Source organism: Panthera onca, chromosome X, assembly GCF_046562875.1.
Source record: "Panthera onca isolate mPanOnc1 chromosome X, mPanOnc1 haplotype 2, whole genome shotgun sequence".
Taxonomy (NCBI): Eukaryota; Metazoa; Chordata; class Mammalia; order Carnivora; family Felidae; genus Panthera; species Panthera onca.
The window spans coordinates 13901430-13925635 of NC_138357.1; the positions used below are offsets into that span (position 1 = coordinate 13901430).

The window sequence follows — 24206 nt, forward strand, 5'->3', positions numbered from 1 at the left end:
TCAATTTTTTGCTGGTATCGATAGGCACTTCTCAAGTGACTACAGTTCTTGGTATGAGCCTAATTAATGCAAATATTAGAGGCATGTCAGAGGGGATTAAGTGGCAGAGGTTATCAGAAAAGAAACGGAAGTCAGATTTGGGAAGCTTGGGCTGCCTCCTAGTGTGGATAGTTTGCTCCAGTGCAGCCCAAGAAGAATGAATTCACAGTTGGCGTTTCCCCCTTGCACTGGTGTTTCTGTCCCCATGTATGACCTGCATTATCCCTTTTTGTCCCTTTCTTGCTGCTTTGAAACGGGACTTTCAACTGAGGCTCCTGTGGAACTATGATAACATCATCAATAGCTAGGGATTTCCATGGCGACAGCAGGTTTTTACTTTTTACATCTTTTTCTTTTTTAAGTTTATGTATTTATTTTGAGTGAAAGAGAGCATGAGTGAGGGAGGGGCAGAAAGAGAGGGAGAGAGAGAAGACAGCTCCATGCTGTCAGCACAGAGCCCGACATGGGGCTCAATCTCAAGAACCGTGAGATCGTGACCTGAGCCAAAATCAAGAGTCAGGCACTTAACCGACTGAGCCACCCAGGTGCCCCTTTAAGTCTTTTTCATAGGTATTCTTTTTTATTGAAGTATAGTTGACACACAGTGTTTCATTGGTTTTAGGTGTACAAAGTAGTGATTAAACAAGTCTCTATGTTATGTTGTGCTCCCCACAAGTGTAGCTCCCATTGTCCCCGTACAGCACTATGACAATGCCATCGACCATATTCCCTATGCTGTACCTTTCATCCCTGTGACTTATTCATTCCATAACTGGAAGTCTGCACCTCCCACCCACCCCCACTTCACTCATTTTGCCCATCCCTCCCACCATCATCAGTTTCTTCTCTGTATTTATGGGTCTGTTAGCAGAAGGTTTTGAAATTAACATGGCAGCCAGCTCCTTCCATCTGTGGAGGAGCAAGTCAGCGTTCATATCTCCCTTCCTTTCTGCCTCTTCTTTTCCTCATTCCTCCCTCCTGGTTTTCCTGGCCTGGGAGTACAGGTCCCCTGGTACTGATCCTGGCCATGAAAAACAGTGGTAACCATCGTGAGCTAGATTGGCCAACAGAGGGTTTAAGACTTGGCCAATACTCTAGAAGCCATGATTCTGACCATTCACAAATATTGATGGCATTTTGTGGGGCGGGGAGTGGGAATACTCTTTCTCTCTCTGTCCAAGTTGTGAACAAATTAAGAAACGAGTCAAAAGAGAAAGGTGTGTGGACAACAAAATATCGCCTTTTTTCTAAATAAGGCTAACACTGGGAGGTGAGGTTTTTGTCTCTGAAGAGGTGGACATTCTAATGGGGAACCCCATAGTTAGATGTATCTACTCAGCCACAGGCAGCTCTGGATCAGAGCAGACGCCCATCTTATTCTTCAGTCCTTCACCTGACACGGACCTCCACCTGCAAAACTTAAGGCAGAGCATAATGCATGCTTTCTGTGATGAGCTGGTTCCCAGGGAGAAAGGAAAAAGGAAGGTGCTAGGCTAGGGCTGTTAGTTTGTCTTTTAAAAACTCATCAGTACCCCATCCAGGAAACAGTGAATGATGGGGCAGAGAGAAGCCAACAGATGGGGCAGAGAGAAGCCAACAGTGTTATACTGGTGAGGTTCATATTGAAGAAACCATCAAGGAGAGGGAAGAACCTCCCACCTCCACCCTGAACTGAAACAGTGAAAAGACTTTAGAGATCATCTGGTCCATTCCATTTGAGGAAATCTGGGCTCACACAGATGGTGTGACTTATATAGCAAGGGGTAGGTTCTGAGGCTGGGCCAGGAGTCCAGGCACCTGAGTTCTACAGTTGTTTTCTCTCCATTTATTTCCTCCAGTAGCACTTGAAGTGTTAGATTCACTTGGTGGAATCTTTGACAAAACGACAGAGGGAAAATAGGTTTGTAGAAGAGAAACAAGAATGGTGTAAAGGGTCAGGAGAATTGATTTCTCAAGAATGTTGTTTTGCAAATTGCCCGTCGTCATCTCCATGGCCATCTCTGCCCATCCATCCCCATCATCTCCATCATCACCGCCGTTAATACTCTTCTGCAATGTTAATGTTTGCTGGGTATTTACTTGATCATATTCTGTACAGATGTGTGTAGTCCAGTGAGATACTGCAGGGGAGAGGTAACGGTGAGGTGATGTCTCTCCAATGTCTATAAAGAGGAGAATTAGCTAATCTACAGCGAATATTTTCCCTCTGGGAACTGTATAGACCACGGAATTACCATCAAAAGGTATCTGTTTGAAATAGTGTTGTTAGATGTTGCATACTGTTAGATAGAACTTTTTTTTTTCTTAAGTATAGTTGACATACCATGTTATCTTAGTTTCAGGTGTACAACAAAGGGATTCAACAATTCTGTGATAAGTGTCGTGCTTGCTGTGATAAGTGCCCTCACCCTTTGTCACCATACAATGTTATTAGAATATTATTGAATGTATTCCCTATGCTGTACTTTTCATGTCCCTGGCTTCTTTTATAACTGGACGTTTGTACCTCTTAATCCCCTTCACCTTTTTGCCCACCCTCCCAGCCACCTCCTTTCTGGCAATGACCAGTTTGTTTTCGGTATCGAAGAGTCTGGTTTTTGTTTGTGCATGTGTTTTGTTTCTTAGCTTCCACACATAAGTGAAATCATATGATATTTGTCCCTCTCTGACTTATTTCACTTCGCATTATACCCTCTAGGTCCATCCGTGTTGTTGTAAGTTACGAGATCTCATTCTCCTTTGTGGTTGTGTTAATATTCCATTACATGTCTACATCTCCACATACACACCACTTCTTTATCCATTCTAGATAGAACCTCTGTTCATAAGAGTCTGTGTTCCTAGAATATGCACCCAGAATCCTTTCTACCTACACTACTAAGTGCTATTATCATCTTGCCTGTATTGTAGCAGTAATCTCCCAACCGGTCTCTCTGCTTCCTCTCCCCTGAAATCTGTTCCATCGTAGCAGCAAGAGGGAGCCTTTGAGCACCTAAGCCAAATCACATCACTCTTCTGCCCAAAACCATGCCATGGCTGCCAGCCACTCAGAATTAAAGCCAGAGTTATTACCGTGGCCTATATGAGCAGGCTTCCCATTTCTTTTCTGCCCTCACCTCCCATCACTCTCCCCCTCACTCTCTCAATCCCGGCCACACTGGCCTCCTGCGTTTTCTACAAAAACACCAATTCCTACTCCTACCTCAGGGTCCTTGCATTTTTGATCCCTCTCCTGGGAACGCTTTTCTCCTAGATATCTCCATGGCTCACCTTCTCAGTGAGGCTGTCTGTATTATTTTGACTAGGCTAGGTTATGCTACAGTGACAGAAAGCTGACATGGCAAAGTCAGAGTAGCTGTCTTCCCACGAGTGACTCAGAGACCCTTGGAGGACTCATCTTACCGACGTGTTTCCTGTATGCCCTCCACCCCAGATGTGTAAACTCCAGGTGGGCAAGGGGTTCTTGTCTGCATTTTTAAGTGTTTATTTTTGTTTTGAGGGGGGAGGGGACAGAGAGTGACGAGAGAGAGAGAGAGAGAGAGAGAGAGAGAGAGAGAGAGAGAGAGAGAGAGAGAATCCCAAGCAGGCTCCCCATCCAACATGGACCCCGACACGGGGTTCAGTCTCACAACTGTGAGATCATGATCTGAGCCAAAATCAAGAGTCGGATGCTTCACCGACTGAACCACCCAGGCCCTCCTACATTTGCCCCCCATCTGCTGTGCACCGTATGCATTGACTAGTGAGTGCCTGGCATACAGTAGGTTCCCATTACATATTTGTTGGAAGAACATTGCAAGTTAATATGGTGGAGGGAACGGAAAATAGAAAGGCCAAAGGAAACCATCTTCGTGTGCATGTTTTCTTCTCGGGCTGAAGATTAAGATACATCAATTCCACATGAAATATTTGGTTGTTGTTATTAAAATAACTGTAGAAGGCTTATGAGCTATAAACCCGAGTTCGGTTTTCAGCATTGAACTTTGGATATTGTATTAGTTTTCTATTTCTGCCGTGGCAAACTGTCAACAGACTTTGTGACTTAAGCCATGTAAGTTTTTTACCTTGGAGTGCTGTATGTAGATCAGAAGCCAGACACACATCTGGAGGCTCTAGAGGAGGATCTGTCCCCTTGTTCGTTTGGGCTGTTAGCAGAATTCCGTTCCTGGTAGCATGGAGCTCCCTGTTTCCTTACTGGCTGGCAAGTGAGGGCCATTCCCAGCATCTCCAGACTACGTGTACTCCTTAGCTCAGGACCTCCTGCCTCAGTCTTAGAAGCCAGCAACAGTAGGTTGGGTCCTCTCATACTTTTAATCTGTCCTGCCTCTTTTTCTTTTTCATTTCTGTCACCCACTCGTCTGCCTCCCTCTTTGGATCTTAAGAGCTCGTATGATTACACTGGAACCATCTGGATAATCTAGGCTAATCCTCTCCATGCAAAGGTCAACTGATTAGCAACCTTAATTACATCTACTGCCTTAAGGTAACGTGTTCACAGATCCCAGGGATTTGGATGGGAACATCTCTGAGGGGCCATTATTCCGCCTACCACAGTTATACAAATGATTATCAGGTATGGCATTGTGAATAACAGTATAGACTGTAGAGGCCTGAGATTGAGTCCCACTCTGAATCTTGATAGCTGGGTTATTCTGACCAGGTTCCTTAACGTCCCGACATTGAGTTGCCTCTGTGCTGAGTGGGCACAATAACAATATTGTCCTTGTTGTGGATATTGGAAATGATAATGTGAAAGTGCATGGCCCACACCGGGCACTCTATTTTACTCCTTTCAAAAGTATAGGGGCGCCTGGGTGGCTCAGTCGGTTAAGCACCCGACCCTTGGTTTCGGCTCCGGTCATGATCTCACGGTTCGTGAGTTCGAGCCCCTTCATGGGACTCTGTACTGACAGCACGGAGTCTGCTTGGGATTCTCTGTCTCCTGCTCTCTCTGCCCCTCCCCCACTCACGCTGTCTCTGTGTCTCTCAAAATAAATAAACAGACTGAAAAATATATATACAACGTGGGCGCTCCTAATGCTTTAAATGTGAGCACTGGACCCAGCTTGGAGCCCACCTCCGAAGACCTTACCTTTAAAAGGACAGAGCACGCTGAGTGCTCTTTTGTTAAAACCTTACTTAACCAGCTGGGTTTGTAGGGAATGAGGAGGAAGTTTAATCTAAGTGTTTATGATTCATTTACACCTAAATCATTAAGTGCTATTTTAAGGAGATTTGATGGCTCGAGGCTTTTAAAATAATTGCAATGCCTCTTTCTTAAACAGAAATGTTGCCAAGAGTAAACAAACTCAAATACCATGTGCTTCGAAATTCTTCTCAAACAAATTTAGAGTGGGTTCTAACCTGGCACAATCTAGTCTCCCATCTGTAATTCCTGCAGGGCTGGAAGAAGAAACACCAGCCCCGCTCACTGAATGGGGAGTTAGGAACCGTGGCAGGCGTTGAGTGCAAAGAAAAGGCTTGATGAATTGGAATGTTTCTTTTTCAGAGCTATTTTCTGGATTTTGGCTATTGTAGTTGGGAATTTTGTTGGTAAGGCTTTCCATCAGCTAAAAATGCGCCTCTTTTCACTCCCTGAGGGGTAAGAATTCTTCCAGAGCATATAGGCGAGAGCTGCCTTTCCTGGAGGTTGTTGAGGCCCATTTGAGCTTGCAAGTTGATGAACATGATGTTGCAGCTGAAGCGGACTAACTGCCTTTCGATGAGCTTGCGTACGGTTTGTGGCTAACTAGGGAGAGAAGGATTTAACCGGCGCGTATCTTAAATCAGACAAGACCTGCCAGGACTCACGTCTTGATCAGTTAATTAGAAGAGCCTTCTCCCTCTTTTCCTGGCGCCTTCTTTCTCCTTTTACTACTTCTCAAGTCCCTGGCACAGCCGTGTTAAGTGGAGTGCCAGGTGCACAAGCCACGATGACATACACATTTTTTATTGTTTCCGAGAAATGGTTTTGATAGCTAGCCCACACGTTGGTATTTGCTTTAAGGTTCCTGCCAGAGGGTCAGTCATGACGGACTGCCGATGGACTTGAGTGAACTTTCTTCCGTGTCACCTTGGTGGAAGGCGCACCAGTAGGTGACAGAGGCACATGTGATCACAGAACCCTAGCAGAAAGGGGAAATAAAGGAACTCTATTTGCTTGAAAATAAGGGCAGTGTTTCCTGACTAATAAAGTACAATAAGTTTTCTATAGATGCCTTTTGGGGGGACATATGGAGAGGTAGAGGGGAGTCTGATGGCATTCATCACTCTTCCCGTCATCGTTTCCAAGCAGCATTACGATATTGCTTTCCAGCTACTGTCACTAGGACCAAGGAATCCCAGGCTGTCACAGAGCCCGTAAGGTGGGTTTTCCTGAGCTCTAAAGACATCCCGGGAGACCTGGAACAGCCAGGAGATTTAGATGAGAGATGAGCCTTCAAACCGTGAAATAGGAATATGAGGGAAATAGTGACAGTGAGTCGTGCGGGACTCTCTTAGCATGCCATGTGAAGAAGTATGGTGTCAACGACCACATTTGCTAGGGGGACGTGGGCGTAGTGCTGGAGTGTGCTCTCTGGTGTATTGGTGAGGAAACCTCAGTCCTCTGAGATTTAATGCTCGAAAAACAGAAGAGATTGACAGGAGAAAATAGGATTTCTGTAGCAATTTAGCCCATGATGTTGCCCAAGAAAGGTCTTAAGATCAAAGGCTGAGGTTTCAGACTGTTGCTATAATAGCTATGACATCATTTTGTGAACCTAACTGGAGTGCCTATACTAACTTTTATTAAAAGCAAAGGCATGTCTCTAGCCTCAGACACACACGCGCACACACACACACACACACACACACACACAAGGCTGGCTGAACAAACATGCATCAGGCAGTGGGTTATATGGGAACCCTCCCCTTAGCTGATTGTGTCTGGAAAAAAAAGGCCACTGATTGAATGATGCCACTGACGCCCTATTTATGCACGGAGGGAGACGCAGAATTTGATGCCAAAGCTATGCCTGGAGTCCGTCTTGCAGCCATCTTTAAAGGCTGCCTAGAATTTCAGTCTCGAAGGCACTATGGCCAAAAGCACTCTGCCTTCAAAGCAAAGCGAGTGAGGCCAAATAAAAGTTTTCGATGGAGCCGGTCGCGATGAAACATCTTCAAGAAATTGCAGGTGTCATTCTGACAGAAATACCATTTGTCAGTCAATTTACTACTCGGTGGGCGGCACGGCCATCTTTTCTTCTCCTGTGGGCCGTTCCCCCTACTTGGGTTCGAAAACCAAAATGAAGGTTGCGTGAAGCCTTGTGGAGGCCCACAAGACTTGTGGTGAACATGTTCTTGGGAAAGGCTCTTTCACCTTAACTTGGATTCAGCCTCAGGTAACACTGAGGGAGTGTACTTCACGCGTATGGAATACCTCTCCAGCGCTAGGTGTTGTGCCAGATGCTTCCACCCACATCGTCTCTTAATTCTTAAAACAGCCCCGCTAGGAGTTGAACACCGTGATTCGGTTAGGTCATCTGTAAAAGCTGGGAAATTGATATGCCCGAGGTCATGGTAGGTAGGGGTGGCCGGGGTCTCTCAAGTCCAGAAGTCTTTCTTCTATCCCGTGGCGGGGTTCCCACAAATGCCGCCCAGATAGTTGTTTGGCCTCAGGAGAGAAGGGAACGCACCCGTACTCAGTCCCAGTCACTGTTCTAGGTGCGTCCCAACTTTAAGGTGCGCAGCAGTCACCTCAGAATTTTCTGGAAAGACAGATTCTGATTCCGTTGGTCTGAACTCGGCGAGGCTAAGAGCCTGCATTTCTAACAAGCTCCCATGCGATATCTGTGCTGTGGGGGTCAGGGCCCTCCTTTAAGAACAGCTATCATCCCGTTTTGCGGGTGAACAAAGGGGATACACGGCTTGCCCACGGTCACGCTGTGGAGACCACTTAACGGTCTCAGAGTCAGGGTTGGAAAACGGGACAGATGGATTGTAAGGCCTTTGCCAATACACCTTCTTGCACTCCCTGAGGCTTTTGGAACCTTCTCCTTGAGAGACCCATTTGTATTCCTTACTTAATTAAGGGGTCTAGCCCTTGAAAGTCCTAGTTTCTTTACAGCCCTTCCTTCTTTGCTCAGGAAAGCATCTTTGCAGTTAATCGTGGTTGCACTTGGGCCTTTAATTTTTCTCTTGTTCCCTCAATCAGACACGTTGCTTTGCCACCCGAGCTGCACCTGAGAAACACCTGAGAAGCGTTTCAAGGCCTACCAAGACCCGTACCCCACTCTGACACCAATTGAGTGAGAATCTCTGGGGGCGAGAATGTTCTAAAAGCTACCCAGGTGATTCTAATTCCGCAGCTAGGGTGGAGAACCCCTGAATTACAGGGTGCAAGGAAGCAATTTCTGGGAGGTGTAGCCCAAGTCCCTTAACTGTGCGATGTCATGAAAGAAGGACCAACATATTTAGCCAATCAGCAACAAAGCTCCCGATGAATTCTGGGCACCATTTCTTTCTGTGACTATTTTGTTCTTAGCCTGCACTGCGGTTGAGAGTGTAGCATGTGTAAAGTTTGAAATAGCTGTGTGGCCCCTGAGGATGAGGAACCTATAGGAGAGAAGCTGATGACGAGGGACCAGGGTGCAAGATGGAGCATCAAGGACTAGATTCAGGCCAGATACACATGTTCTCACGAGCCCAAGACAGTGACCTTGAGGGGTGCTAATAAGGATAGAGCTTAGTTTGACTCGATTCAGCAAAACTGGCTAGTGAGGTAGTCACATTGAAAAATAATGAGGGCGCCTGGGTGGCTCGGTTGAGCATCCGACTCTTGATTTTGGCTCAGGTCATGATCTCAGGGTTCATGGGATCGAGTCCCGCATCAGGCTCTGTGCTGACAGCGTGGAACCTGCTTGGGATTCTCTCTCTCTCTCTCTCTCTCTCTCTCTCTCTCTCTCTGTCTCCCCCTCTCCCTCTCCCTCTCTCAAAATAAATACTTTTAAAAAAAGAATGAGGACACAGGGCAGGGGTGGATTCATGCTATGGCAGGGCTACGGACAAACCACCGTGTTGCTCAGGCCAGAGTGGAGCTGCTGTGTGGGGATGCCGTGTAGTTTTACACAGCGCATAGCCCACCCACACAGAGGTATGTGGCAACGCTGGGCTGAGATGTGGAACGAAATGGCAAGAGTAAGACGATCAGGGGCCAGAGACCTCCTTCCGGGGGGGGGGGGGGGAGGACTTTTCACTGAGCGTAGTGCGGAAAGGCTTAAAATAGTCGTTCCCAACCCTAACGGTGCAGTTGGACCAGCTGAGGAGCTCGGGGACCTACCAGTGCTCCGGCCCCAGCCTGGAGATTCTAGCTTAATCGACCTGGTGTGGCACCATGGGTTTCTTAGTCTTTGAAAGTTTCCCAGGTCACGCTAATGGCCAACCACCACCGAGAACCACTGGCTTAGATGGCGTTTGCACCGGGCCCGGGACAATGGAGACAGGCAGAGATGGCCGGGAGAGGCCCAACCAAGCAGCTGGGGCTGTCAGTCTCCACGTGTGATCCTCGCCCAGCAGCGTCAACAGCACGTAGGAACGGGTTAGGGGGTGGATACTCACGCTCCGGCCCAGACCGCCTCCATCAGGCTTGTCTTCACAAGCCTTCTGGGTGAGCGTGACAGGCGCTTCAGTTCTGCTGGGACTTCGGCGGGGTACATGGCAGGGCGGTGCAGTGGCACAAAGCTGGAGCACGGTCCTGCTCATACGCGCGCGCGTGCGCTTCGCATCGCAGCGGGGATCGAACGTGGGCATCCGTGCAGGTGTGCGGGACCTCTGACAGCACCCTCCGCTCCGCCGGTGCCGAACCCTTGCAGGATGCTGAGCGTCTCCAAGGGTCACAAAGGGACTTCCGGGATTGGCGCTCACTCTTTACAAAGAGGTTCGTAAACCAGAGGCGCTTTACCCATCATCATGTCCGGCGGCTCGCAGCTAAGGTTGATTTGGCCTTCATCCCCCTAGGGAGGGATGTTTGGCAGTATCTGAAGATCTTTTTGGTTGTCACCACTTGGCCGGGGGTGGGGGGATGCTACCGGCATGTAGCGGGTAGAGGCTAGGGATGCTGCTCAACATCCTTTGGTGCACAGAACAGCCTCTCAACACAGAGAATTTTCCAGCTGCAAATGACAAAAGTGCCGATGTTGAGAAACTCTGGCCTGGTCCACACCACTCATTTTTGAAATGGGAAAGTTGAGGCTCAGAGGCAAAGTGGCATTCCACAGGTCCCCCAGAGAGTCAGTGACCTTATGCGTGCAAAGCATCGTAGGCCATTAGGGAAAGCAAAGATGATGCCAAAAGACATGGTTCTTGCCCTCTGGGAATTTACAGTCAAGTAAGTTGTGGAGGAAAGACATATATATGAAAATAATTTTCTGGGGCGCCTGGGTGGCTCAGTCAGTTAAGCATCCGAGTTCAGCTCAGGTCGTGATCTCGCAGTCCGTGAGTTCGAGCCCCGCGTCGGGCTCTGGGCTGACAGCTCGGAGCCCGGAGCCTGCTTCGGATTCTGTGTCTCCCTCTCTCTCAGCCCCTCCCCTGCCTGTACTCTGTCTCTCTCCCTCTCAAAAATAAATAAACATTAAAAAATTTTTTTTTCAAGAAAATAATTACCAACCTACCTTTTCAGTAAAAGCCTATGATCATAACCAAAAAGCTGTCCCAAGACACAAGATAAATTTCCGACCAAGTAATACAGAAATCAAGAGTTAGAGTGAGCTGTTTACCGTAGCTTTGTGGGAAGCCTGCGTGAAGAAAGAGGGCATTCTCCATTTGATTAATGAGAATTCTTAAGCGTATGTATTACCAGTGAGGCGCTATGCTGGACCCCCCATATAGAGTGATAAATGAGACAAATAACGTGCCTGCTTCAGAGAGCTTGTCTTCTTGTGGGGAGAGTGAGACAAGACACACGCATCCATGCACACAGACACGCAGGCATACCTACGGGCATTTACAAATCGCAGATGTGACAAGTACAGACCTACCTAAGGCAGCGGAGAAGACATCTCCGAAGGGGTGACATTTAGGTAGAGCCCTGAAAGACATAAAGGGGGCGTCATAGTGAACGGCAAGGACAAGGCCTTGAGGCAGGAAAAAGCCTACCGTATCCTGGGTACTCGTGGAACAGCTAGCGTGAGTAAGAAGCGAAGAGGCAATAATGGAACTGAGGAGGTGGGAAGCCACGATGAGAGGGAGTCGGCATTTCGTTCTGCCGGGAAAAGAACAAATCGGCCTAAACATGCAGAGTTTGGAGGAAGTCCTAATGGCGGTTGAGGGGGCTGAATGGAGATGGGGGAGGTTGCCAAGAAGGCAACTGAAATTTCTAGAAGCATTTTAAGTTGTTCTTGCGTCAGTATTCAAATCCATTCAGTGAATTACTTACTTAAGTTACTCGTGTACATTTAAGCCTGCCATCTTGATCGTGTCCACTGTGGCGGTAAAGCTTGAATATCATATACAGATAAGTGCATGATAGTTATCTGGAAGGCGAAATGGAGGTCCTGAGCTAACTCAGCCTGTGGCTCCAATTACTCCATTTTCTCCTCACCTTCTTTCTCATTATGTGAGGGCATTTGCTAATGTGTATATTTGGCCACGCTTTCTGATTCATGGGGGTTTTTATGTATTTGCTTGTCGGAGTCACTAACATACGTGTAATGGCTTCGACGGGTAGCCCCAATCATTTCGTTTCCGTCGCCCTGGCGATCTCAGATCTGCTTTGATTTAAAATCATGTAGCATTAATTAAGTATGTTGAGTCATCTCTGGGAAGAGTTCACTTGAAAGCAAAACAACAACATCATCCAATAATTGAGGGCTTGTTAACGATTTCCAGCTTAAAGCCAGCAAGCCTTGTGAATTACAGTGGCCTGGTGAGGGGGCCAGGTGCCTGTGTGGCGTTGTCTAGTGTCCTAGGCTGTCTCTGGCGGCTTTCCCATCTTTGAATAAAGGAAGAAAAATTTGTTGGAGACAGGGGTAATCTTTTAAGCTAAGTCATACTAAAGATCCCAATCCCTTCTTAATATATCGCTAGTTATACAAAGCAGTCTTACTTTAGGTTTGCTGGTAAACACACTGGAATCCTGGCTTGTAGGCTGGGCTGTTCCAATGACTCTGCGACTTGTCTAGTTACTTCCCCTTCCTGAGTTTTATTTTCCTTATGTAATCGTCTCTAAAGAGATTTTGTTTGGAATAACATGGAGGATGACCTTGTAGTGTTTGTGATACTAGTAAATATTTGGGTAGTTGTTTCATGTAGCCAAAGTTGTATTTGTTGGTAAAAGTTATGGAGTAAAGCCACTGGATGTTTTGTCAACATAGGGATAAATGTTAACCTCTCCGATTAAAAACATATTTGAAAGGTGCATTGCATTGGGATCATTTTTTTTTATTTTATCAATAACTAAGTTTCGATATAGATTGCTGCTTTCTTTATGTCTAGTTTAAAATGGGAATACTGTATTTCTGTGAACATGAGTAGCTTAGGCCAGGTCATCAGGCTTAGACTTAAACTCCCTTCCCTTGCCGTGGCTGCCCCCCCGCACCCTCCCCCCCGTCCTTGATCTTGGTGATTGCTGAGAGACATAGAGAGTGGGGATGGTTTAGTGACAATCCAGTCCTGCTGCTGGGAAACCAATTCTAGATGCAGGCTTGCCCACCTGAATGGTTAGTCAACAGAACACCTTTTATGACAGGCCCTAGTTCTTCCATAAATTGTGCTCCTAACTATCATCTCACCCCTAAGGTCACTTATTCTTGTCCCTTCCATGTCTGAGTATGCCACCTGCCAGTGTCTGTGTGTCTGGATGTGTGGATTTGCGTGCGTGCGCTCGTCTTCTCCCAACTTTCGGCCAGTCCTGTGGGACTTTGGAATTCCCGAGTAGGTGGGCTGGATGATCAAGGCCAAGGGCACTGGCTGTGTGTGTGCAATTTCCCGGCAGAGGCCCGCCCCTCGGTAGCTATGGTCATGGGGCTCAGCAACCTTTCTCAGAGCGCGGGCCTCATGGTCCAGAGATCAACCAGGGGCCGCTCGTACCATCTTGAATTTCTGAAACTGGAGGAGGCTTTGTGTAAATCCGTTGTCTACCTCAGCACTGGAGTCATCTGTCTACCTCCAAGATTGGATAAATCTAACACTGGGGAGGGTAGCGGGAGTCATTGAATACATGTGGACAAATGGTTCAAATGAACAGAAGAAGTGGTTTTCAAAAGAGAGCGGTCATGTGCAAGAAGGAAATGCACTAGAAGGGGGAAAATAGCAGAAAACATTAGACTAAGCCAAGGAAAGAAGAATCGCATTCTTTTTTCCTGTTTTGATGAGCTGGCTTCTTCACGAGCCTCCTCTCCCTTTCATAGAGCTGATGCTCCATGGAAACTTTGCATCCTTACCCCTGTTTTAAGAGAAATACAGTTAAGGTGCCCACCTGCCCTAGTGCTGGGGTCCTGTGGCAAGTCCCCTGTCCATCCTGTTGCTGCCATTGCACATACAGCCACTGTCCTACTTGAGGGAGCCCTGGGAATAAATGGATTTGATGTAATAGTTTTAATTTTTATGCAGAATATCGTCAAGTTCAAAGATTTGATAGACCCGTGTGAGGTGTTGCCTGTACACCGTCACTTTTGCTAGATTGACTTTTTTTCTGTTTTGCCTGAATTGACTGATGTTTGGGGCATTGAGCAGAGACGGCCTGAGACCCAAAGCCGAGCCATTAACTCCCAGATGTTCACAATTTCCAAGGAAATGTTCTATGCCTGTGGTTATTACTCACATGGCTCCTTAAACTCTCTCATCTTGGCACCTTTTGCACTTGCTGAATTCAATCTGAAGGAAGAACAGGAGAGCGAGAATTTTGTGGAAAGCAATTATCTTGCACTTTTGTGACCTTCATGCTTTCCCATCGTGATGAATTTGGGGGCTGGTTCTTGTATCAGACAGCATGTCGCTTTTATTAGAATTTTGTTGTATGTTACAGATAACCAGTTGTATCTAATTAAACAATAATGATGGCAGCGCAAGGCATTTTCTGGGAATTAATGACCAGCTGGGAAAAGCTGATGGCTGGAGAGTCAGCGAAAGGCTATTAGCTTCAGTCTGCCATTAATCTCCGGAAATGCCCATTTGTGACGTCATTGTTGGTACTGAAACATGATCGTGGGAGACAATGTACTGATGTCTATCAAGTGCTTCTGAATGACAAGTTCCCCGTGTATTATCAAAAAGTTGTTGTCTTCTTCTCACTGCTCCAATTGTCTTTTGATCTTAAAACACGTCTCTTATGTACGGCGCATGAGAATGGAATTTCTCAGCTTCTGTATAATCATGGGAGTTTCTTTTTTTAAAGGGCTCCAAGTTTGGGAGGTTTCCTTTAAATATTTTGGGTGGTAAAACCAGAATCGGTCTTCAGCTGTGATGCTGGAATTTGATAAGTGTCTATATTATCATAACTATCTGCTCATAGCAGGAAATGGCTGCAAATGTTTTGAATAGCAGCTGTTGCTAGCAAAGATGTGCATTTCACAACGAGATTCTATGGAGTTATAGTCACATTCCTAGTAGATGAAGGGAACTCTCTGCCAGGAAAACTGTGAGGGTGTGCCTATACAATATTTTTGATTACTGCTGCTGAATGCTAGAGGAAAATAGAAAGAGAGCTAAAATATTCATCACCTTCGTGCATAATTCAATGACTTATAAAGGAAGACAACAGTTCCACACACAAGCCATCTATCAAGAACTTGTTCTAAACTCATAATGCTAATTTGACAGTTTTGTTGGTTTTGATACCATTTTTACCCGAACATGAAAGTAAGTTCTTAAAGGTCATTAAAATCCCAGCCGGTAACGAGCCGGGAGCGTTTTGCCAAACACAGACGCTTCAGGTCCCACCTAATGTCAACCGTAGGCTGTTTGTAGTTTACAAACACCGCAGCATGATTCTCCCGATAGGAAGCTTGCTGGTGATACGGGTCCTTCTAAATGCACGCTAAGTGTATGCATTTGGGGGAGTAGAATGAGTCAGCCTGCCATTAATCACAGCTTTAGAGGCACTGACTCACTCCTGGCAAAATGGAATGGCCTCACTGGGAAGGGTGTGAAAGAGGAAAAAAAATCCACTCTGGGGTCAGTTCCCTGTTTCTGCCAACGCGGATCAAATTTGCACCCCCTTGGGTGGGCGGTTTGGGGGCTCGAGAATGCTGCAGTAGACCCCGTAAAAGCGGACCCCGTGTTTTTTTTTTTTCCGGGAGAGGGCGCTAGACGTTCACGGTCTTGGCTTGGGAAATGCAGAAAGGGTCTGGAAAGAAAAGGGGAGCCGAGAGGGGCTTGGTGTAGATCTAAGGCCAAAATTAGTGAACCGGCTCCTGGCCTTCCGGCTCCTCAACCAGGTAGGTCTTTGATCCAGATCCACTGTTGGTTGTCGGGCTCGCAACTGGAACCCCTTGTGTTCGTGAAGGGGTTCTGAAGGTCTGAAGAGTATTTGCAACAGCCCCGGTTCTCTTTGCAAATCAAAGGTTAAATAAAGCAGCGCCCTCGAATCTTCTGCCCGACCCGGTGTATGTTGCACTTGAAGCCAGCCAGGTTCTCCGAGGAAGGAAGCATGAAGGAAGCATAAAGGAATGCGCTGATATTTGGTGGACATCACCTGCAAATGTCTATGTTGTATCTGAACTCGAAACAGAGGGATGGGTAGTCGAGTCAGGGCTTTGTTATTTTCAAGCCAGCCCCTAAAAAAGAGCCACTAGCGAGCTGTTACACGGTTTTCTTTGCAACTTTTCTCAGGAATGTTGTTTCTTTAGTCTTCCCTGGGAGTAGATGTGATTTAAGACGTTCGCTGCTTTCTTGAAGCTCTAACTTGAGTTCATTTTGTTATGTGGTGACCACAGTTCTGGATGACGCCCCCCCTGGCACACAGGAATACATTATGTTACGGCAAGATTCCATCCAATCTGCGGAATTAAAGAAAAAAGAGTCCCCCTTTCGTGCTAAGTGTCACGAAATCTTCTGCTGCCCGCTGAAGCAAGTACACCACAAAGAAAACACAGAGCCCGAAGGTTTGTGCACGACGGACGCGTGTTTTGCTTGTTTTCTCTCGTTCTTCTTTCTTTCTCTCTCTTTTCTTTGACTGTGCATTGCCCCCCTGGTGTGCTGTATGTTGTTCGGCCCCTGACATGGTTAGGAGGCCCCTGGCTCGCCGGTGACTGTGTTATGCAGGCTCAGATGGGACGCTGTATAACACAGTCATCCCTGGCACAGCGCGCGGGCAGCCCCCTGCTTCTCGTAGCCCAAAGCGTTTTCCGCTGCTGTCCTGACATTGCCCCATTTTGGCTGCTGAAGTCGCTTGCTCCTGTAGCCAACATCTGGCCACGTCTGTTCCCATCACCTTGCATTCCTGAAACAGCAGTCGGCTGAGGAATGATGCTTCCAAAATGAAACCGTGAGAGGATTGTCCCAAATTTTCTAAGCCTCCTCCACTCCATACGGCTTCTGCATTGCGCTCGAAGAATGCTCATCATCTACTTAGTTTGCCATCGTGAAATGCATGCCTCAAGGAAACTATGAGTAGTTTGTTTTTCCTTTCAGCTCGAGTACAGGTTTGGAAAAGTCCACTTGCCGTAACGTAAACTGAGGTCAATAGCGTGTTCACCGCAATCCGTGCTACAAATCTCTCTCTAAAGTACCTCGTCGGTCTAGAAAGAGCATTCGCACCTTCCCCCACCCCCCACCCCCACCCCAGGACATTTGAGAAGTGTCCTGTATGTTGCCAATTACTTACTGTGAAACAGCCTCTGTCCCCTGCACATCAGATACCAGTGATGCGGTGTCCGGGCGAACGACAACGAAAGTGACCAAAAAGTGCCCCTGTCCTTTGGCATACACTTGTGCGTAAATGGCTCTGGTGTGATTTCTAAAAGCGACTTTGTCCCTATTTCAAGTTGCCCTTTTGCAACATGGTGGGTCTCTCCCTTACAGCTGTCTTTCTGACCTAGAAAAAAAACACTGCCATGTGGTTCTGTTTAAAGTTTGGTGGGTAAAGGAAAGTACTCCAAATTGACTCGAGCCCACAGTTCTGGTACCAGTTCTTTACGCCTCAGAGTCTCCCTTCTCCTCGCTTCCAAATGGAGTTCTCCATGTTCATCGGCAAAAAAAGGAGAAGTGTACGTTTTTCTGTGTTCGTTTGTATTTCAGCAATAGACTAGAGCATTTACGTTTGTTACTGCCCATACTGTGGTATCCAAGCTGTCTCCTTTGGGTAGGAGTTCTGATGTCAGCCCTTGCTCATCTGGAGATGTAAATGGTGACCCCTTTACAGTGAGTAAACGAAATCTTTTGGTGGTTTAGTACAGAAGATGCCAACTTGATCTTATGCTTCGATGAAACAAAAGCTTTCAACCAGTGACAATTACTTTACTATATACGATGCACTGCAATATTTTCTGCTTTCTTTTCTCTAAAAGAAAGGAGTTTACAAGAGCCCGAAGGTTTGTGCACGACGGAGGCGTGTTTTGCTTGTTTTATCTTGTTCTTCTTTCTTTCTTTCTTTCTTTCTTTCTTTCTTTCTTTCTTTCTTTCTTTCTTTCAAGTGTGTGTTTACAAGTATAAAACCAGTATCCGTATGAGAGATCTACACCGTTTATTATATAATGATATACATTAAACATATATAATATAATGGAATATTCGTGTTACAGATGCTATACTGTTTTTCTAGTTGCACATCAGCCTGAAAAACCAATTTTGATTTGAGCAAGAAAAGAAGCAAATTTAAGAAGCACCTGGTTAAATTCAGTCAAACAAGCAGTTAGAAACTTACTTCAAATTGTTTTAACAATACTCAGATTTAAGGAAAATACAGTTGAATAACTAAATTTACACCCCCATCCCTTTTCTTATTACATACGATTTTTCAGGCTCTGTGAATTTGCAAAATATCTGGAGCGTTATTGTGTTTACCGTTACGAATGTTTTCAGACATGAAGAATCCTTTAGAGAACGGGTAGCAGTTAAACTCCTTAGACAAGGTTTGGACAATTTTTAATCTGTCGTTTCATCCACACATTCAGTGGCTGCCACCGTGCTTAATGTGACTGTCATTCTTTTACTTGTACGCTTTGATTTTCCTGATCTTGCCCTCCTCCAGGTCCCCTGGAATAGTGAAGCTAATATCTCCCTCCTCACTCCTGTGGGCGATGTGTAAATAGTATCAGACCCATTATAGGTTTTCTGGAATGACATTTGAATACTGTTTACAATTTCGCCGTACTCCCTTCAAACAAGGTCCCAGAAGTTAATGGCAGACCCAGACCTTGAAATGAAAACACTCCGTGCAAATTAGCAGGGTCCCGAAGACCTTAGACGGGGATGAAAGCGATCGTGCTGTGGAAGAGATCTAGGATAAATCAGGAAACTATGCCAACAAATGAGCATGCTTACTTCACGTAGGATACCAAAGCTCGTCATTTCCAGGAGGTGGAGTGACCGCGGGTTTGGAAGGGCTCGGTGGTCATTCTGGAAGGTGTTTGTTTTCGAGGCCGCAAAGTACAGTCATTAGTTTTCGCTTAAGGTTGCTATAACATGTTGTTACAGTTGGTAGAAACGAAAGGCCTCGTTAATACAAACAGAATCTCAGTTCCAAACTATATCCACACCTTGAAACATGTCAATATCGCGTGAAGCATTTTGAAGAGAGTTCCTCTCGTGGTATCTGTGCCAAAGCATGAGACCTTAATTGACCTTGGCTGTGGGTGCCCACCAGTCCCACCTCATGTGAAGGCAATGGACAGGATCTGTGCAATGCCAACCTTGGCAGTATGACCCCCTTCTAATGAGGTGGTTTTTCTATAAACCCTCAAGTGTGAAATGAAAACTTCTTTGAAACTTGAGAGGAAAATAAAAGTTTGAGTGGGGTAAGTTTTGGAAATGATGAAACTAGGTCAAAGAGCTTTATGTCCGTTGTGATAAAGTTGCCATTAATTTTCTTCTTACTGAATTGATAGAAACCGACCAACTCTTTTTATGTTATTATAGGCCAAGTCTTGGTGTTTCTTTTGATTGGTGATGTCTTTGTGAGGGCCAGATTATTCTCATAGTTTATGAGCGCTTGAGATTTGGTACAGATCGTTTATTTACGGTTCACGGTCTTCTCTCTTTTAAAGGTATTTTTGTATTGTGTCCAGGGACCTCAGAATGCACGTGAAATCATACATTGAAGGACGGAAATATCCCGCTGGCTTTTCAGGATACACTAAGGCCAAATTGCACTTTGCCAAAACCAGGTTTCTATTTCTGAACAGCCCGTTCCAAAATAAGTTCTTTAATCTATTCTGAATGCTTGTGATTTTCAGTGATGTGATTATTTCCATAAAAACCACTTATGATGTAATCTTATGTGAGTACCGGAATTTGGCCGAAGACACACATACAAGTGTCTGAGCGTCTATCGTGGCTCAGTACCAACAACGCTCTGTTGTAAGAAAGCCACATGGAGAGGGGAGGTTATTACCAAAATCTTGTTTTCTTACTGGTCCAGGAGCCTTTTGGCAAGAGAAAATACAAGCCTTGTAGCTTTCTTCTTTCTTTCGTTGTCGCGCGTGCCAAAATGAAATCACTGATTTAGAGTAACTTTTGAAAGCCAGTCTATTATCCTCATGGCTGCTGCTTCCTAAATGCCAGTCATAGGGCTTTTACTGATGTTTGAAGGTTGTTCAAAAGAATCACACCAAGCTACCCGGGCTTGCAAGGTGACACTGTTGAAAATCTACTGAGAAACATAAATCATGGATTTCCAGCCTTTGCTTTTGGGATTAACAATCCTGATTACAATAGTAAATTTGAAGGAGTTAACACAATACAGGAAGATGTTATGGAGCGCAGGGGTTTGTCACCCACCGTCTTTTAACCAAGCATTTGGCCTTTTTCTTACAGTCCTGCTTTCCTGTGATTTAAATATCTATATATTCCATCTCCCTCAGGACGTCTATAACCTTTTAATTCAGAGAGGCATCCAACCGTAGTGACTTTGGTTGGAGGAGAAGAGAATCTGTGCTCCAGAGTGGTGATGAGGTGCGGCAGATTTTACCAACCAAAAGAAAGCCAAATGTTAAGGGGCCATATTTGTAACTAGTGCCAATGACTGCTACTCTCATGTTGCCTTGGTTTCTTTACACCAGAAAGAGAACATGATCCCATGGATATCATCAGTCTGGCCTCAGTGGGAGGGGAGGAGGAAGGGAGAAGAATATTAAGGAAACAGGCGAAGGGAAATGTCTTTATTTCCATCCTTAGCTTTTCTTCGACGTTGTTGTCTCCTGTCTTCCTCATTTTAATAATAATTAACCTTTTGAGAGCAATGGGTCTAATAGCATTTGGCTCACTCGCTTGATAAAAAACCAAGCAACCCCTGATGCTCGATACCTTGAAAACGTCTTGACTTTCAGAACGGATGTAACTGGGTTCCATATCCATCCCCTTGAGGACGAGAATCGAAGGGATATTCCTCTTTTATTAGAGAAACATGGAGCCGTATGTTCGGGTGACTCTGAAGAGATACGAGACTTTATTCTTAATCTTTTCATTTCAAAATAACTATCACTTAGGGTCACCTTGCCTTTGATGTAGTACCTGCAGGATGACAAAACAGCAGCGGAGAGTTTTCTTTGCTCATTGAAGCAAATGGCAGCTTAATTGCAGAGGTCACAAGAAGGATTTCAAAACCGGTTCAAATTGAAGCCAAATTAAAGCCAGAAATCTGAAGGCCTTGGTGATTAGTAATGAATAAACACTATCCTCTCCCCAGAAAGTATTCAAATGTGTTCCTCTCTGTTGCATGTCAGCTAATTCTTTTAAAAAAAAAATTTTTTTTAACCTTTATCTATTATTGAGAGACAGAGACACACAGAGCATGAGCAGGGGAGAGGCCAAGAGATGGAAAGACCCAGAATCGGAAGCAGGCTCCAGGCTCCGAGCGGTCCGCGCAGAGCCCGACGCGGGGCTCGAACTCACGGACCCCGAGATCGTGACCCGAGCCGAAGTCGGACGCTTAACTGAGCTACCCGGGTGCCCCTCAGCTAATTCTTAATAGACAACTTATGTCCTAACGCATCAGGAAACTAGCAACGGCACATTGTCTCTTGGGTCCTATTTTCCACCTATGGCAGCAAACACGAAATCCAGTCATATTTGGGGAGATAGTCTCTTCTCTCTGGAAAACTCATAATTTGATCAAGGAAGTATACTTAACAGCCAGTAATTCAGTTTCAGGCCAGGATGGGCATTTATTATTCTCTTTTTAGTCATACGCATCTAAACTCCATCTCCAGGCTGGCCTTTACAGTAGAAACTAACAACCATTCATTTCTAGAAAAGATGACTCACTTTCTAAAGCAACAGGCCTCCTTTCTTACTTGAGCCTAGGTGTTTCCATCGAGCTGGCGGTGACGTTTTCCTGAGAAGAAGTGGTCTCTCCTTTACAATTCTCTTGGCTGAGGTTTTCCTTGGTTAATATTGAAGGCAAATATTTCCCATGCGAAGCCAACACTGATGACCCGTTTCAAGTTTTTTGTGGTTTTTTTTTTTTAATGTTTAAAATAACACCACCCTGGGAGAACGCTCTGAGTGGTTTATTGGCCGAATAACAGTGTATGGTGATGATTTTAATTAAAAAAAATAAAGTGAAAATCCAAGTGCCGATACTTGAAACCATTATCCGTCCATTGGGGATTGTTTCTGAGGGTCTGATCCCTCAGCGACTCCTCGTTGTTTTCTTTTTCTCTTCACAGCCAGTTGATAAGCCATGTAAGAAAATAATGCCATTCTGACCCAGCATGATAGGAGCCAGGTAGGCTGTGTTCCTTGTCCGAAAAGGCATGGCCTGAGTGACTTTTAGCTGTTTGCCCAAATCCAGCCCAACCCTAATGTGTGGAGGTCTCCCTGTATTAAGGGGACACACGGGAATGTGCCGCTGTCTCTGCTTCAATTGTCACCTCGTCTTTTGTTTTCAGTGATAACTTGATGGCCTGGTTGAAGAGAATGCGGGGACTAATTATACTCTCTTTCACATGTTCTTCAATAATTAGCCGATGGATATTTTCCAAATGATGTTTCCCGAAACACTGATCGTGCATCTCTGTGAAAAGACAGATTCTGTGGTCAAATACATATTTCCCAAATTCCATGCCACTCGTAGAGGGTCTGAATTTATCAGAAGAGAATGTGAAAGGTTTTGAGGAGTCTTACAGATCAGGAATCTTGCTTTGAGCGATTCAGTGGCGAACATCTTCCAGCTACCAAACACGGTTTGTTCGTAACATCTATCCATGTCCCCAAAACACACTTCGGGGAGCATCGTGCTGGGTATCAGTGTATCAAAGCTGGGCTTTGACGAGGAATACGCTTCAGAAAATGAATGGTGGCCCCCACCCACTGTCTTTAGGGAAGTGCTCCTCAAAGTGTGGTTCGTGGATCGGTGCTGGGTCTGAAATTATGCCTTCCAAGTCAGTGATGAGATAAGGAGCTTGTGCCAGAATGTAAATCCGCGCCCTTCTTTCTTCATCAAGAGAGCCTTACTGTCTTGCTGTGGAAAAACAGTGTCAGCTGAAGGAAAGAAAAAGTGTGCTTAGTGGCAGAGTTCACAGATCAGCGCTAAGTCTGCAGACCATACTTTGAGTGACGCTGCTTCAGATCACTTCGATGACTCTCAACCTTGCTACACACTGGAATCACCTGAGGACCTTTGAAATAATATTGATGCCTGAGTCCAACACCAGACCAAAACCAACCACCTGAGCAACAACTTGTCCAGACGAAAACCCTGCAAAATCTCTTGCGGCAGAGGTAGTGTTTCAAAAGCTCCCCAGGTGATTCTAATGTGCTAACAGCGTTGGGATCACTGCCTTGGGAAAAAATCACCTTGGCATAAGGTCTGGTGTGTGACGTCAACGTCAATTCGGCATTCTTATCATGCTGATTGCATGGGCCTCTTTAGGAGGTGCCCTGTGATGAGAGGGCAATGCTGGACAGGCAGCACTTATATGACCTTTAGAACTCATGGCCATGTAAGGTAGCCATCATTCCCAACACACACGCATGCACACACATGCGTACACACTCACACACACACACACACACACACACACACAGACACCCCTTTCCGTTGATTGTTTCCTTTGCTGTGCCTTTTGTTTTTATGAAGCCCCAAGAGTTTCTTTTTGCTTTTGTTTCCTTTGCCTCAGGAGACATACCTAGTAAGAAGTTGCTTCAGCTGATGTCAAAGAGATTACTGCCTGTGTCCTCCTCTAGGACGTTGACCGTGTCCCGTCTCACATCTAGATCTTTCATCCATTTTGAATTTATGTTTGTGCGTGGTGTAAGAAAGTGGTCCAGTTTCACTCTTTTGCACGTTGCCGCCCCGTCTTCCCAACACGTTTGTTGAAGAGACGGTCTTTTTTGTCCGCTGGATATTCTTTGTTACTTTGTCGAAGATTAGTTGACCATATGGTTGTGGGTTCATTTCTGGGTTTTCTGTGTGGTCTGTTGATCTATGTGTCTATTTTTGTGCCAGTACCATATTGTCTTGGTCACTAGAACTTTGCGATATAACTTGAAGTCTGGAATTGTGATGCCTCCAGCTTTGCTTTGCCTTTTCAAGGTTGCTCTGACTATCCGGGGTCTTTTGTGGTCCCATACAAATTTTAGGATTGTTTGTTCTAGCTCTGTGCAGAATGCTGGTGTTATTTTGATAGGGATTGCATTCAATGTGTAGATTGCTTTGGGTAGTGTAGACATTTTAACAACGTTTGTTCTTCCAATCCATGAGCATGGAATGCTTTTCCATTTCTTTGTGTCATCTTTAAATTACCTTCATCAGCGTTTTATAGTTTTCAGAGTACAGATCTTTCACCTCTTTGGTTAGGTTTATTCCTAGGTGTCTTATGGTTTTTAGTGCACTTGTACATGGGATTGATTCCTTGATTTCTTTATGCTGCTTCATTATTGGCACACACCCCTTCCTGAAGTTTTCCTGCCTCTGCTGCTCTGTGCTTTTAGAGAAATAATCAGCCTTCTCCATAGGAGCGTGGTAATCTGCCACCTTGTGACCAACCTCCTTTCTTGCAAGCAATTGCTGCAACACGTGTCTTCTCAAA

General features: G+C 45.5%; 1 protein-coding gene across 2 annotated transcripts in view; it reads left to right on the forward strand.

Moving 5' to 3' along the window:
• The window catches only part of FGF13 (fibroblast growth factor 13), a 448029-nt gene that overhangs the window by 249333 nt on the left and 174490 nt on the right, over positions 1–24206 (forward strand). The window contains exon 2 of one of the 2 annotated variants that reach the window (XM_081793722.1): positions 15951–16118. The exons of the other annotated variant lie outside the window; for it this stretch is intronic. Within the exon in view, the coding sequence (XP_081649848.1) occupies positions 15951–16118 (168 nt within the window). The remainder of the gene's footprint in view (positions 1–15950; positions 16119–24206) is intronic. 2 annotated transcript variants of the gene reach the window in all.